The sequence below is a fragment of the Toxorhynchites rutilus genome, chromosome 3 (assembly GCF_029784135.1).
Source record: "Toxorhynchites rutilus septentrionalis strain SRP chromosome 3, ASM2978413v1, whole genome shotgun sequence".
Classification (NCBI taxonomy): domain Eukaryota; kingdom Metazoa; phylum Arthropoda; class Insecta; order Diptera; family Culicidae; genus Toxorhynchites; species Toxorhynchites rutilus.
The window spans coordinates 205,679,623-205,695,740 of record NC_073746.1 but is presented as its reverse complement, the minus strand read 5'-3'; the positions used below and the strand labels follow the sequence as shown (position 1 = coordinate 205,695,740).

At 40.8% G+C, this 16,118-nt stretch overlaps 1 protein-coding gene across 5 annotated transcripts in view; it reads right to left on the bottom strand.

The window, feature by feature from the left end:
* LOC129775121 (uncharacterized) overlaps positions 1 to 16,118 on the bottom strand; it is a 109,512-nt gene that overhangs the window by 30,134 nt on the left and 63,260 nt on the right. For all 5 annotated transcript variants that reach the window (XM_055779412.1, XM_055779414.1, XM_055779413.1 and 2 more), the window contains exon 2: positions 8,689 to 9,216. In XM_055779412.1, the coding sequence (XP_055635387.1) occupies positions 8,689 to 8,770 (82 nt within the window). In that variant the 5' untranslated portion in view covers positions 8,771 to 9,216. The remainder of the gene's footprint in view (positions 1 to 8,688; positions 9,217 to 16,118) is intronic.

The window sequence follows — 16,118 nt, the reverse complement described above, 5'->3', positions numbered from 1 at the left end:
TTTTCAAAGAAATACAGCCCGATGACTCCACCAGACCATAATGCGCGCCAAACAGTGACTTTTGGCGGATGCAATGGCCTCTCAACAATCACGTGTGGATTTTCTGAGCCCCATATACGGAGATTTTGGGTGTTCACATAGCCACCGAGCTCAAAATGTGCCTCATCGCTGAAGAAAATTTGATGCGAAAATTCAGCATTTTGCTGCTGTTGTTCGTTCACCCAATCGACGTATGCCCGACGCATTCCATGGTCACCACGCTCAAATTTTTGTACCAGTTGGACTTTATATGGATGTAGGTGCAAGTCCAAATGCAAAATTCGCCACAATGATGTGTTTGACAAGCCCAATTGCTGAGTACGCCGTGGAATCAAAACATTCGGGTCATCCTCCACACTGGCAGCAACAACAGCAATATTTTCGGCCGAACGCATATTACGATGATGCACAGATTTCACAATATCCGCTACGGATCCAGTTTGTTCGAATTTACGCACTACATTAGCGATTGTGTGCTCTGTATGATGACCAAAATCCGTCCGTAATGCTAGAAAAACATTTGCCGGTTTTTCATCATTTTTATAATATAATTTAACAAAATTAACACGTTGTGCGATGCTAAAACGATCCATATTGTAAAATGGCAGACATTCAACTAACGATATGACGCTTTGGTTGACAGCTATGTCAAACGGTTGTCAGCGCAGGGCTGTATACTTTCGGAAGCCCGAAATGGAAAACCCTGTACTATCCGTGACTTAGAAGTTATCATGGTCTCTAAGCTGCGTTTGAACGATCATATCACATCGGAACGCATCACAGTTCACCGACGTATATGCAGTAACAACTTTGTACTGTGGTTTAGTGAGGAGCAACTAAGAGTACGCTGCACCGGTCTGGGCCCCATACCACGTATCCGAGATTGTACGTATTGAGCGTGTACAGAAATGTTTCGTTCGTTTTGTATCGCGACGTTTCCCGCCCATCTTCCCCATTATGAGGAACGTTGTCATTTAATCGACTTGAAACTACTCACGGCAAGGCGGTTGAAGATGCAAAGACTGATTGTATTCGGCATCCTCTGTGAAAATATCGATTGTGCGGATCTTTTTTTGCATACACCAATCATCAACATCAGCTGTGATTCTCAACACTAATTTTTGTTCCCGAACATAGAAAATGCTATCGCTGCGATAACTCATTCAGTTCCTGCATCCGAGCCTTTAACAATGTCTGCCAAATTGCCACATTGTTTGCGCGTTCGTTTAGAAAGCGATCGATCGTGAGCTCAAAACTCAGGACCCTCATTGACCATCTATGTGTTGTTTCAGAATAACTACATCCACGCAACAATCATCGGTGATGGCGATCGATCCACGGTCGAAATAAGATCGATTCATCCATACAACTCCTCTGCTCTGCAGGAAACATGCTACTGTTCTATTAATAACACAACAATGATCATATCAACTGTCTCCGCTCTCCGGTGGTCTAATTGGATATTGGAAGAACAGAAGAAATACTCTTACACCGAAAAATGGCAACTTTGTAATGTGCTATTTATAGATATGGTAAACATGTGACATGTACGCGATTAAAATTCGGTTCTGTTACAGCTAAAATTCCAATGAGCCTAAAATAAACAAATGGGATGAAAACCTGACTAAAGATTGTTTCAAAGCTAGTATTAGGAACATACAAAAAGTATAACCAGTCTGTACGATACTGTCTGTATAGTCTGTACGATACTTTCGAAGACGATAAATAAATAAATAAATAATAAAATAAAACATTCATTCGCTATCCAACTCTTGACGAGTAAAGTTCAGTGTCGTTATTGTGCGTTGCCACTTTTACTATTGTGCGATTGGTATAGTGTACGAGTGAAGGTCATTGCTGTCCGCTTTCGAATTGACCTTTTGTGAAGTGGAACAAAGGAAGCAGCGCTCTTGCAGCTTGCAGCCCTTGGCGGCTGTTGAACATCGGCATAACGGGATCGCCATCGTGTGGCTGTCGTTAACGGGAATTAACATCACGTGACCGTGTGAGCTATTCTTGCGCTATTGTGTTGATCCATAGCGCGTAGCCTCTGTCTCTCCCTGGTTAGGGCAGTAGAGCGCAGTATCGGAACAACTTTTATTTTAAGGTACACATATTTAATATTAATATTATTATTCAACTCATTTGTTCATTGTTATCATAATTCATATCATATCATTTGTTATCATAATTTATTTTTGTTTTGTTATTTTTTTTTTTCGAGAATATTGTTAAAATCAATAATATATTAGAAATAAGACAGAAATTTTTGTAAAATGGAGGATAGTGGAGGATCTCCAGAGATGGAGATCTCCGATAATGAATCCCATTTAAGATCTGGGAAAAAACATAAACGAGTCCCTCAAAAAGAAGATAATTCTTCTGGGGACGAATCTGCTCATCCTTCCAAGCCCCCCTCTAAGAAAATAGCAAGCCTCCCTTCTGAACCGACTGTTACTTCCACTCCCCCTCTCCCATCATCGATTTCGCTTCCCCCTTCTGATGTTTCCGATCCAACCCAATCCTCGTCCTCGTCTTCTCCCTCTGTTGTTTCCGCTCCACGTGTCAGAGTTTATCCAGAAGATGCACCTGGAACTGGCCCGTGGGTTGTTTTCCTCCGGCCAAAACCAAAAGGAAAAAGCCTTAACGTGATTCAGATCATGAAAGATCTGGCCAGATACACTTCTGTATCTGAAATTCGCAGGGTTAGACCGAACAAATTGCGGGTTGTCGTGAATGAACGGAAACACGCAAACGAGATTGTTGCTGACCAACACTTCACTCTCGAATATAGAACATTTATACCCTCCCATAACGTAGAAATTGAGGGGGTGATAACTGAAACGGGTCTGACGAGCGAACAAATAAAAAAAGAAGGAAAAGGCAAGTTCAAGAAGCTTCCTTCAATGGAAGTAAAGATCTTGGACTGTCGCCAACTCGGGAAACTCTCCCATGATGGGGACCAAACTAAATTTACGCCGTCAGACTCGTTTCGAGTCACCTTTGCTGGTGCCGCCCTCCCTGACTACGTTATGGTGGACAAATTGAGACTACCTGTGCGACTCTTCGTGCCAAAGCCCATGACTTGCAACAAATGCAAGTCAGTTGGTCACACTTCAGATTATTGGAGCGCTGTGCAACTTGCGGAGAGCAACATGAGGGGAAATCCTGCAGTGCGACTGAGCATAAGTGTCCATATTGCGGAGGATCCCCACACGCGCTCTCAGCTTGTGAAACTTACAAGAGTCGCTGGGAGAAACAGAAGCGCTCTTTAAAGGAACGCTCGAAGCGCACTTTTGCGGAAATTTTAAAGGGCGCTTCTCCACTGGCCCAACAACAACAACAACCAATCTCAACACACAATAGCTTTTCCACGTTGCCAGTTGATGAAATGGAAGCGGACACAGCTAGCGGGGACACACCGTTTATTTTCAAAGGGAATCCCCGGCGCAAAAATGTGACCACTCCCAAAGTTCAAGAACAAGTCCCCCCGGTGATACCCGCAGTTAGCTTGCCTAAAAAATCGAGTGCAGCGGACAAGCAAAATCAGGTTCCTCCTGGCTTCCGTGGGAATAATTCACCTTCGAACGACCCAGCACTCGAGGGGACATCAAAAACCCCAACTGTCCCTGTTTTTCCGTCCAGCTCAACTTCCCAATTGGGATTTATAAAGTTGTCTGACCTTTTGGATCAAATCTTCAAGTGTTTTAATGTTTCCGACTCCATCAGAACCCTTGTCATCTCAATGCTTCCAGTATTAAAGACAATTTTACAGCAATCGATGCAAACATGGCCCCTCCTTGCAATGATTATCTCTCTTGATGTCTAATTTAGATAGAGAGGTCGGAGATATCACTGTTTTTCAGTGGAATTGTCGTAGTCTTATCCCTAAATTGGATACATTCAAATTTTTAATTCATAACTTCAATTGTGATGTTTTTGCTCTGTCCGAAACTTGGCTTTCTTCGCGAGATGATATCTCTTTCCACGATTTTAATATTATACGCTTGGACCGTGATGACAGATACGGAGGGGTACTATTGGGGATCAATAAGTGCCACTCATTTTTTCGAATTGACCTTCCACCTATTGGAGGGATCGAAGCTGTTGCTTGTCATGCAAACATCAGAGGCAAAGACCTCTGTATTGTCAGCTTGTATTGGCCTCCGAGAGCTGCGGTTAGCCGCAAACAACTTGATGACATGTGCTCACTCCTTCCTGAGCCACGATTGATCTTGGGAGACTTCAACTCTCACGGAACTGCCTGGGGGGAACAGTACGACGACAATCGTTCATTGTTGATATATGACCTTTGTAACAACTTCAATATGACCGTTTTGAACACTGGGGAAACAACACGTGTGCCTAAACCTCCTGCTAAACCAAGTGCTCTTGACCTCTCGCTTTGCTCGAATTCACTATCGTTAGATTGCAAGTGGAATGTAATCCAGGACCCCAACGGTAGTGATCACTTGCCAATCAAAATTTCCATCACCATTGGGTCGAATTCTTCTGAATCTATAAACATGGCATATGACCTCACAAGACACATTGACTGGAAAAAATATTCGGACGCGATTGCTCTAGCCATCAATTCCAGAGATGGTTTACCTCCATTGGAGGAGTATAACTTCCTTTCTCGTTTGATCTATGACAGCGCGGTTCGCGCTCAAACGAAACCCATCCCAGGTTCCACTATTCGTCGAAGGCCTCCCAATCTATGGTGGGATAGCATATGTTCCAAGCTTTATGTAGAAAAATCGAATGCATTTAAAGCTTTTCGGAAACGTGGAACCCCTGAAAATTTTCAGACGTATTTGGACCTTGAAAATCAATTTAAAAACTTGATCAAAGGGAAAAAACGTGCTTATTGGCGAAAATTCGTGGGAGGTTTGTCACGAGAAAGTCAATGAAAAAATTATGGAAAGTGGCTCGAAACATGAGAAATCGCTCTTCAACGAATGAAAGCGAAGAATATTCACATCGATGGATTTTGAATTTTGCACGGAAGGTTTGTCCTGATTCCGCTCCTGTGCAAAAAATTGTTCGAGATATACCACAAGATAGGTGCGATCTTGATTCCGAGTTTTCGATGGTAGAATTCTCTCTTGCTCTCCTTTCATGTAACAATTCTGCTCCGGGATCGGATAGAATTAAGTTCAACTTGCTGAAAAATCTCCCTGATGTGGCGAAACATCGCTTGTTGAACTTATTCAATTGGTTTCTGGAGCATAATATTGTTCCAGATGATTGGAGACAAGTACGAGTTATAGCTATTCAAAAACCCGGAAAACCCGCGTCCGACTTCAATTCGTACCGCCCAATAGCAATGCTGTCTTGTATACGGAAATTGTTGGAGAAAATGATCTTGTTTCGCCTTGATCGATGGGTTGAAACGAATGGCCTACTCTCAGATACACAATATGGGTTCCGCAGGGGCAAGGGGACGAATGATTGTCTTGCGTTGCTTTCTTCAGAAATTCAAATGGCTTACGCCGAAAAAAAACAAATGGCTTCAGTATTCTTGGACATAAAGGGGGCCTTTGATTCTGTTTCAATAGAGGTTTTGTCAGACAAATTACACTCTCGGGGTCTGCCGCCTCTATTGAATAATATGTTATATAACTTGCTTTGTGAGAAACATTTGAACTTTTCTCACGGAGATTCGGCAGTAAGTCGGGTCTCTTACATGGGCCTCCCCCAGGGCTCATGTTTAAGCCCCCTTTTGTACAACTTCTATGTAAGCGACATCGACAATTGCCTTACACAAAATTGCAGCCTAAGACAACTTGCAGATGATGGAGTGGTGTCTGTCGTAAGATCAAACGAATCCGACCTGCAAGGACCCTTACAAGATACTTTGAACAATTTTTCAATCTGGGCCATTGGGCTAGGGATCGAATTCTCCACGGAGAAAACAGAGATGGTGGTTTTTTCTAGGAAGCATAGACCAGCAAAACCAAAGCTTCAACTTTTGGGTAAACCAATCACTCATGCTATGTCATTCAAGTATCTTGGGGTCTGGTTCGACTCCAAATGTACTTGGGGGGCCCATATTAGGTATCTGAGTAAAAAATGTCAACAAAGAATAAACTTTCTCCGTACAATTACCGGCACCTGGTGGGGAGCCCATCCCGAAGATCTTATTATGTTGTATCGAACAACTATTCTCTCAGTGATGGAGTATGGCAGTTTCTGTTTTCAATCAGCTGCCAAAACACACCTCATTAAACTCGAGCGAATTCAGTATCTTTGCCTCCGTATTGCGTTGGGATGTATGCCCTCAACGCATACCATGAGTCTCGAGGTTTTGGCAGGCGTACTCCCACTAAAAGATCGCTTCAATTTATTATCTCTTCGGTTCCTCATCCGGTGTATGGTTATGAATCCATTGGTGATCGGAAATTTTGAGCAATTGATCGAGCTAAATTTTCATTCTAGATTCATGAGTTCATATCATGAATTCACCTCTATGCAGGTTGTTCCTTCTTCGTATATTCCCAACCGTGTTTGTTTTCCTGACTACATCAATTCCTCTGTACATTTCGATCTGTTCATGAAGGAGAAAATCCATGAAAATCCAGATTATCTTAGATTGGGGTTCGTTCCTACAATCTTCAATGCAAAGTATGGGCGTATCAATTGTGATAATATATACTTTACTGATGGGTCCTCTATGAATGAGTCCACAAGATTTGGAGTGTTCAACGTATTTTTTAGCACCTCACACAGTCTTCAGAATCCTTGCTCGGTATATATTGCTGAATTGGCAGCGATATACTGGGCGCTGGACAGCGTCGCCTCACGACCTGTTGAACACTATTACATTGTAACGGATAGTCTTAGCTCTGTCGAAGCTATCCGTTCAGTGAGGCCGGAAAAGCACTCGCCGTACTTCCTTGAGAGAATACGAGAAATTTGCTTTATTCAGACGCTGTTATGTCATTACCTTTGTCTGGGTCCCTTCACATTGCTCAATTCCGGGTAATGAGAGGGCTGACTCATTAGCAAAGGTAGGTGCAATTGAAGGCGATATATATCAGCGTCAAATCGCCTTCAATGAATTTTATTCTTTAGTTCGCAAAAATACCATCGCTAACTGGCAACGCAAGTGGAATGAAGATGAATTGGGCCGGTGGTTTCACTCGATTATCCCAAAGGTTAGCCTCAAACCGTGGTTCAAAAGTCTGGATTTGAGTCGGGACTTTATTCGCACCTTCTCCCGACTCATGTCCAATCACTGTTCGTTAGATGCACTACTCTTCCGTTTCAATCTTGCCAGCAGCAATCTCTGCGTTTGTGGCCAAGGTTATCACGACATCGAGCACGTTGTTTGGTCATGCGAGGTGTATCTGGTCGCCAGATCGAATTTAGAAAACTCCCTTCGGGCCCGAGGAAGACAGCCCAATGTGCCGGTGAGAGATGTGTTGGCTCGGTTAGACCTTGATTACATGTCCCATATATATGTTTTCCTTAAAGCTATAGATCTTCGTGTGTGATTGTCCCTACATCCTTATACCCTCCTTTCCTTCCTTTGCGGGTAATTCGTCCCCTTGCTATAAATAGTAGAATAAGTTGAAATGTAAATAAACTATAGATATACGAATAGATTTAAGAATTGAGTGTTCATCAACATTGTTACAATTTCCTTATATCCCATCCTTCTCCTAAAAATATGTCACCCTTCTAAACTCGAGTACACCGCGAGTAATCGGTTTTCCACCTTACTAACCATAGATGTAAGAAAATTGTTTATATATATATATAGTTTTAAAAATATATTTAAGAATTCGGCTTAATAATAAAAAAAAAAAAAAATAAAACATTGAAATCACTGAAAACGGTATGATTTGTTTTTATTGAAGAGGCTTTGAATTTTGCAGTTCATTCGTTTCCAGATAGGCACGGGCACACTTAATCATTACTTGCTCCTTTTAGATGGCATAACTGGGGGAGCGCAAATTGGATCAATCAAGGCGTGGGACTCAGCGCAGCAGAAAATCAAGCATCGAATGCACATTTCGTTGTTCAGTCGCGTATTCTTATCTCAGAGTGCAACTGAATAAACAACTGGGAGAGCATCAATTACTTGTGCCAATCGATCAATCAGAACGTGGGATTTTCGTTTAGATAATGATTTACATTTTTCAGCCGTTCGATAGTTAGTTTCATAAATAGCATAATTTCATTGTAATTGTAATAGTCCACTCCCTAACGATCCCAAATCGATTGATGCATAAATCTCGTAAATCCAGCCGGATTTAAAATAGGCGCTTGAAACTGGACAAATATTGCGATGCAACCAATTTTCCGTTTTGCAATTTGCACCCCCAATATGTTCCCGACAGACGTAATATTACGTCAAAAAGTGTTGAAAATCAAAATTAGAAAGAATTAGAAATAAATCTAATTGAAGCTGTCGTAGTGATTATTATTAATCTTAGGTATTTCCTTCGATGCGCTTCAAAAAATAATGCTATGCCGTGAGTTATTTTGCATTGAAGTCTACATATTCGTAATTGTTATGCGAACAGCGTATAGGAGACATGTCATTGAAAAATAAAATCGATTTGTTTCATATGAGGGATGTATACATTAGCATTATTCAATCATGTATGGAATACCCAATATTTCATGTAAAATACTTACCAAACATCGTCGTGAGAAGGAAAACAATGGTCGCGAAGGCGACATTGTTACACTGATGATGTAAGGAGTGCGACGATGTCATCACAAAATATTTTACTCATCTACATTTTCTGTCCGAAGTCGAATTTATCACGATCACTGATAGCACACTTTTCTATATAGAAAGTTTTTTGTCCCACATCGTGACTTCTTCGTCCTGCAGCAGCATCCGGCGTTTATTCATTCGTCGCCGAGCAGCTTTTCTCCGTGGCATCTTTTGAATATGCCTGTCATCGCCGCTCCGGTGGCTTTTTTCTCCTTCACTTCCCTTTATCCAGCCTTACTTACAGTAATTGGATTTAATATCTACACAGCTCATTTTTCTTGATAACCATGCATTTTCTTCATCCAGTTTGACTGGCGCTTCTGAAATGCTATTTATTGTCCCATTTCACCACTCTCGTTCCATTTGTGTAGATTCTATTCTGCTTCTCGACATAATTCTTTTCATTTTTCAGAAATTCTGTTGTATATCTTTGTCCCTGACGCCTGAAGGGTTAGCATTTGAGGTAGGTGTCGTCATTTAGTGCCAATTGTCACATATTGTGCTTCTAAGAAGGATATTGTAGCGTCTAGCTTATGATGTTAATCCAATAAAACGTTAGGAAATTCTAGTTTCAAACAAAATTTACGAAAAAAAACAAACAAAAAGAATTGAAAGCAATGTGGATATTGTAGCACGTATATGGATTTGTTCTTAGGTAATGGGATAATGTTAATTTTATCCCAAGCATCCCTTCATTTTATGTATCTTTTAATATCACCACGATGGGCTATAGAAGCAGCTGTTTGAGAAATACATAGAAGATGCTCGCCTTGCTCTGGAAAGTGTGTTTTTTTCTCGTTCCATGGGAACAGCTGAACGATGCGATATTAATCATGTCAAGTAACATTAATGAATGTGTCAAGAACAGTAAGTTATAGTGTGCGAAGACACCATAGATTCACTGAGCATTCCAACAGGTTGCAACCACTGTTGAGAAGATTCATGGGCATCAAATCTGCCACTTTCTGGACATGCCGACAGGTCATTTTGTAAATTGACTTCGACAAAAAAATGCTCGGCTGTAAACCATGGATGCAGAAGCGAGGAAGGCTCGTCTCCCCGGGATATTTGATACTGTAATGAATCAATCGTTTTACTAAAGGGTGTGTCACATCAAATTGCATCACGGAAAAAACGCTGTAGAAATTCGCCCAGTAGACCGATCCTTTTGAAAATTATAGACAGTAAAATAAAAACTACTAAACAACTTTTGGCATTTTCTTTTTATTCATACTTCGAGCCCAAGCCCGTATGCTCGCACCTTCCTCTTTACCCCGTCCATAAGGTTCCGTACAACGTCAGGTTGTAGTTTTTTTTTTGAACAGAAATCCATTTTTTCTTGAAGTCCACCTTCGATTTGACAACTTTTGGGTTCTTCCGGAGGGCCTGCTTCATAATCGCCCAATATTTCTTTATTGGGCGAAGCTCCGGCGCGTTGGGCGGGATCATTTCCTTTGGCACGAAGGTGACCCCGTTGGCTTCGTACCACTCCAACATATATTTTTAAAGGGTGTGTCACATCAAATTGCATCACGGAAAAAACGCTGTAGAAATTTAATTTTTAGGAATTATATCTCCAGCTTTCGCTTATAATCAGATAAGAGTGTATAGATCACGTTGGCCATGCTTCACTGTCAATTTTTCGTAAATTTGGAAAAATGTCGTCGAACGAAAAAGAGCATCGTGAATTAATCCTGTGCACTCATTTCGAGAATCCGGAGTTGTCACATCGGGACATCGGTAAGATGCTGGGAATCGTCCAATCCACGGTCAGCAGAGTACTAAAACGATACTTCGAGAACCTAACCATCGACCGGAAGGTGAAGAACGGCAGAAATCGATGCTCCGTCAGTGAAAAAGATCATAAGCGCGTAGTTAAGCAGTTTAGACGTGATCCGAGAAATTCGGTCCGGGATGTCGCCAATAAGCTGAATTTGTCAAGTTCATTCGTCCAGCGAACCAAGCAGCGGGAGGGCCTGCGTACATACAAGGTTCAGAAGGCTCCTAACCGCGACGAAAGGCAAAACATGGTGGGGAAGACGCGAGCCCGGAAGCTGTACACCGAAATGCTGACGAAGCCGCATTGCCTGGTAATGGACGACGAAACCTACGTCAAAGCGGACTTTCGTCAGCTTGGCGGCGGGTTGGGCGGTTTCATTTCCTTTGGTACGAAGGTGACCCTGTTGGCTTCGTACCACTCCAACACGTCCTTTGAATAGTGGCACGAAGCGAGATCCGGCCAGAAGATGGTCGGGCCCTCGTGCTGCTTCAATAGTGGTAGTAAGCGCTTCTGTAGGCACTCCTTAAGGTAAACCTGCCCGTTTACCGTGCCGGTCATCACGAAGGGGGCGCTCCGCTTTCCGCAAGAGCAGATCGCTTGCCACACCATGTACTTTTTGGCAAACTTGGATAGTTTCTGCTTGCGAATCTCCTCCGGAACGCTGAATTTGTCCTCTGCGGAGAAGAACAACAGGTCCGGCAGCTGACGAAAGTCCGCTTTGACGTAGGTATCGTCGTCCATTACCAGGCAATGCGGCTTCGTCAGCATTTCGGTGTACAGCTTCCGGGCTCGCGTTTTCCCCACCATGTTTTGCCTTTCGTCGCGGTTAGGAGCCTTCTGAACCTAGTATGTACGCAGGCCCTCCCGCTGCTTGGTCCGCTAGACGAATGAACTTGACAAATTCAGCTTATTGGCGACATCCCGGACCGAATTTCTCGGATCACGTCTAAACTGCTTAACTACGCGCTTATGATCTTTTTCACTGACGGAGCATCGATTTCTGCCGTTCTTCACCTTCCGGTCGATGGTTAGGTTCTCGAAGTATCGTTTTAGTACTCTGCTGACCGTGGATTGGACGATTCCCAGCATCTTAGCGATGTCCCGATGTGACAACTCCGGATTCTCGAAATGAGTGCGCAGGATTAATTCACGACGCTCTTTTTCGTTCGACGACATTTTTCCAAATTTACGAAAAATTGACAGTGAAGCATGGCCAACGTGATCTATACACTCTTATCTGATTAAAAGTGAAAGCTGAAGATATAATTCCTAAAAATTAAATTTCTACAGCGTTTTTTCCGTGATGCAATTTGATGTGACACACCCTTTATATCTATTTTCAGTTTGCTACTAATAATGCCTGTGGTTCTGAGTACTGAGCATCTTCAATGTTCCATTTCCGTGGATGACTATCAATCTGATGGGAGATTTTTACATGATGCACTACCTACTCAGGTGTTTGTAGTGTCTGTTAGGTTTCATTATTCTGATATAATTTATGTCATCGGGGTAACAAAAAACGCGATCCATAAATATGCCTTGTATAGCAAAGTCCGCTATCCGCTATACAATGGTGAAAATCAAATAAGAGACCATCCTGTCAAAGTCCCCTTTGGATCCTAAACGACTCCAGAATATTGCTGAATAAGTTTGGTCAGCACGGGTGAAGCGCCATGTTCGTTCAAGTTTTACAATTTTGCCGGGTTTTTGTCGATCGTATCATGTACGGATATGAAATAAACTGACGTTCTGGCGCGTTGAAAATTGATACTCACGGCACTTTGTGTGCAAATTTGGAGGATTTAGAAACTATACGTTAAAGTTTTTCGACGTCAGATTTCAACTCGATGAGGAATGTTGAACTACAGAAAATCAAAGTTTAAAGCTTGCTTGCTTGCTCATCCTTGGAAGTAATCGCATGACTGAAGACAATCTCTATACCGCTTGGTTTTCGTTTTTAATCATAGTATTGAACAAAGTTGATTAATTGGATGATACTTCCCACTCTATTGCATGGCTTTATTGAACAATTCATTACTTGTTTCGCTTTCTGCTTTTTCATTACTTTTTTCGAACAAAGGTATATTTATTGATTTCATTGCCATGAAATTATATAGTTATTTTATGTAGCGCACACCCCTCCTGTAGAGCACAAAGAATATCGTTTACTCACCCTCGAAAAATTGGCGATAAAGATGAAATATTTTGATGCTTTTTCCTTTACGCAGCACCGTTCATTAGCATGAACCAGAACCGGGGAAGAAAGCTAGCTGAATTGTTTTGCTATGTGCTCCTGTTGACGGATATTCCGTTTCGGTTCCGTTAGAGCTCTTATGTGTAGCTCTAGGAGTGTAGAGCATTCCCGAGGAAACATTCCAACATTCCAGTGGAAATTTCAATAAAATTGATTCATCATTTGTAAGGCTATAACCGGTAGATGTTGCTTCTGTTTCGGTTCTGCAGAGATTTTCTTATATTCGGTGTTATATTATTTAAGGGGGTATTCTAGTGTAGAGACACGAATTTCGGACGTTTTTTCGAACTCCGTAAAAATAAAACAAAGAATATTTTTACTATCCATTATATCATTATTCGTTTATCTATCTTTCAACAATAAAACAAAAATAGGACGGAAAAAAAATATTCATAATTAGAATAGTTACATGCTGGTGAAGTGAGGGTGTTCAAAAAAAAGTTGTGCCATGGCGTACACGATTCCAGTCCTTCTGGTTATCTGAAACAAAAAAATCGAACAGATTCTGAATCAGTGAAGATGTCGCTATGGCATGAACCTCGGACAAGTCAAAAACATGGGTTTTAACAAAATGGCGGCCGTTTGAAAACAAAAATGCTGTTTAAAACGTTTTTTTTGCGTTTACCGATTTTTTAAAAATAGTAAAATTAAAAAGTTATAATTTTTTATTGGTGGATATGGTGGATATATATTGGATAGAGAGATGTATGCAGATTATTTTCATATAAATTTGACATAAATCGGTTCAGTAGAACTTGAGATATCGTGTACGCCAGTTAGAAAAAAACTAGTTCCGAGAGAAACGCGTTTGAAGTTCATTGTGATGGCCGTAACAGGTTAGATACCACATCACTAAGATGGCTCTAACTAGGTAAATAATAGGATTTTCGATAAGTCCTTTCTAGAGTATATTCTTGAATGCCTAAACTACAGAAATATGCTAAAAAAAAAATTTCGATTTTTTCAGATTTCTAGACTTTTTTTGCGGGATTGGCAGCACCCTTAGAATACATTCAATTTTTATGGATGGGGAGATTTTAGCTAGTTAAGCATCTTTACATGCTTAATTTTTTTTTTCAAAATATAAAACAATGTCTAAAGCAGTTTTTTGACATAGGTCCACACCGTTCTGTAAGGGTACTGAATAAGAAAACAGGACACGTTTTTGTAAGATAAAGTTAACCTTAATAACTATTTTCCCTCCGAACGAATTTTATACATATCAATCGAATCGAAATTCGGAAATACATTGCGATCCCATAATCCAACCATTACGCAATGGTATAGATAGCGGATTTCCACTGAGATAAATTATTGGTATCTTTCTATGCTCAAAGCAGCGAACATCGCTTATTCCGTGTCATTATAAGAACTTCCTTTCCCATCAAGCTGTGTACGCGAACCAAAATCTCACTCGCTGTTCCCTCTGGAATTTCAATCAATGAATATGCTCCTCAATTATGTAGGGAATCATCAAGCTGGGCTATCGTCCTCCGGCTCATCAAGAACCAAATAATTTGTCATTTCGAGGACAAATATAAACAGATAGAGTTCATTTTCAAAACAGCGCAAAATGGTGAATGTGTGTGTACAGTGATAAGCATAAAAAGCCCACTTTGCATATTTTACAAACCTTTTTTAAATTTCTGGACTATTTCATCAAAAACTGCTACAGTAATTTCATAGAATTGTATACAGTAGAACCCCGATTATCCGTTAAATAGTCTGGCAAGGCCATCGCGAATAAAGATATTTCAGCAAAGAAGCTACCTTGAGGGTATAAGAAAAAGAGCGATCCTTTTTTGACTGGTTGGGTTTATTAGAACGGGATTCGTGCTTCAGACATTTCATAACTGAGTGATGAACACATCCACAAGGACTACATTTGTCAGTATGGAAGATGTATTCGTTATTGTTATTTCTCCTATTAAATATACTGGTTTACCTCTTGGATATTAACATGATCAAGGGTAACTTTATGAAAAATATTCATATCCTCTAGTTCATATCCTTAAAGTCTGCATAAACACACAAACGTAAAAGTAGAATCCTCAGGGACGTTTTGTGAAATACGTAGAAGATTCATAGAGAGGCCACTGAATGTTTCGAACCTCAGAGAAACTGGTCGGAATTTGAGATAAATAGAGTGGAACGGATTCGCTATTTGGAATGGACGTAAAAATTTAATTCGATTGATTATATGAATTCGATTTTTTCATGGAAGAGAAACCTTTATAAAAGTAAAAAGTGCTGTGCTTTTTTTTGTTTAACACGTTGGTCGCACAGCGCGATTTGGTTGTGTTTCTTGCGGAGCCTAGATTGACTGTCGGTACATTAGACAGTAATCCGATAAACCAACGGGAAACAATGATTTTTCATCATATTTTTGAAAAAGTAGTACTGAATCGATCCTTTATTCCTTTTTTTTTTTATTAAATTTTACTTTTATTTTTACAGGCTCAGTTACATAAGTTTAAAGGAGCCAAACTCCTATCTGTATAGTTACAAGTATACATAAACATTTTTTATTAATTCTAATGTTAATGAAGTAGAGAACCGATTACTCGCGGCTTGCTCGAGTTTAGAAGGGTGACATTTTGTTTCAGGAAAAGGATGGGATATAAGGATATGTTGACAATGTTCACACTCACATTCGCACTCACATTCATCATACTCAATTCTTAAGCCTATCTTATATCTAACATGTATTTACATTTCACCTTATTCTATTGTTAGTAAGAAGGGATTTGATTTCTCGCGAAGGAAAAGGAAAAGTAGAATATAAGGATATAAGGACAATCACACACGAAGATCGATAGCTTTTAGGAAGACATATATTTGGGACATGTAATCAAGGTCTAAACCAGCTAACACATCTCTCACCGGCACATTGGGCTGCCTTCCTCTAGCCCGAAGAGAGTTTTCTAAATTCGATCTGGCAACAAGATACTCCTCGCACGACCAAACAACGTGTTCGATGTCGTGGTAACCTTGGCCACAAGCACAGATATTGCCATCGGCAAGATTAAAACGAAAGAGTAGCGCGTCTAACGAACAGTGATTGGACATGAGTCGAGAGAAGGTGCGAATAAAGTCCCGACTTAAGTCCAGACTTTTGAACCATGGTTTGAGGCTAACCTTAGGGATAATCGAGTGAAACCACCGGCCCAATTCATCTTCGTTCCATTTACGTTGCCAGTTAGCGATGTTATTTTTACGGACTAAAGAATAAAATTCATTGAAAGCGATTTGACGCTGATAAATATCGCCTTCAATTGCACCTACCTTTGCCAATGAGTCAGCCCTCTCGT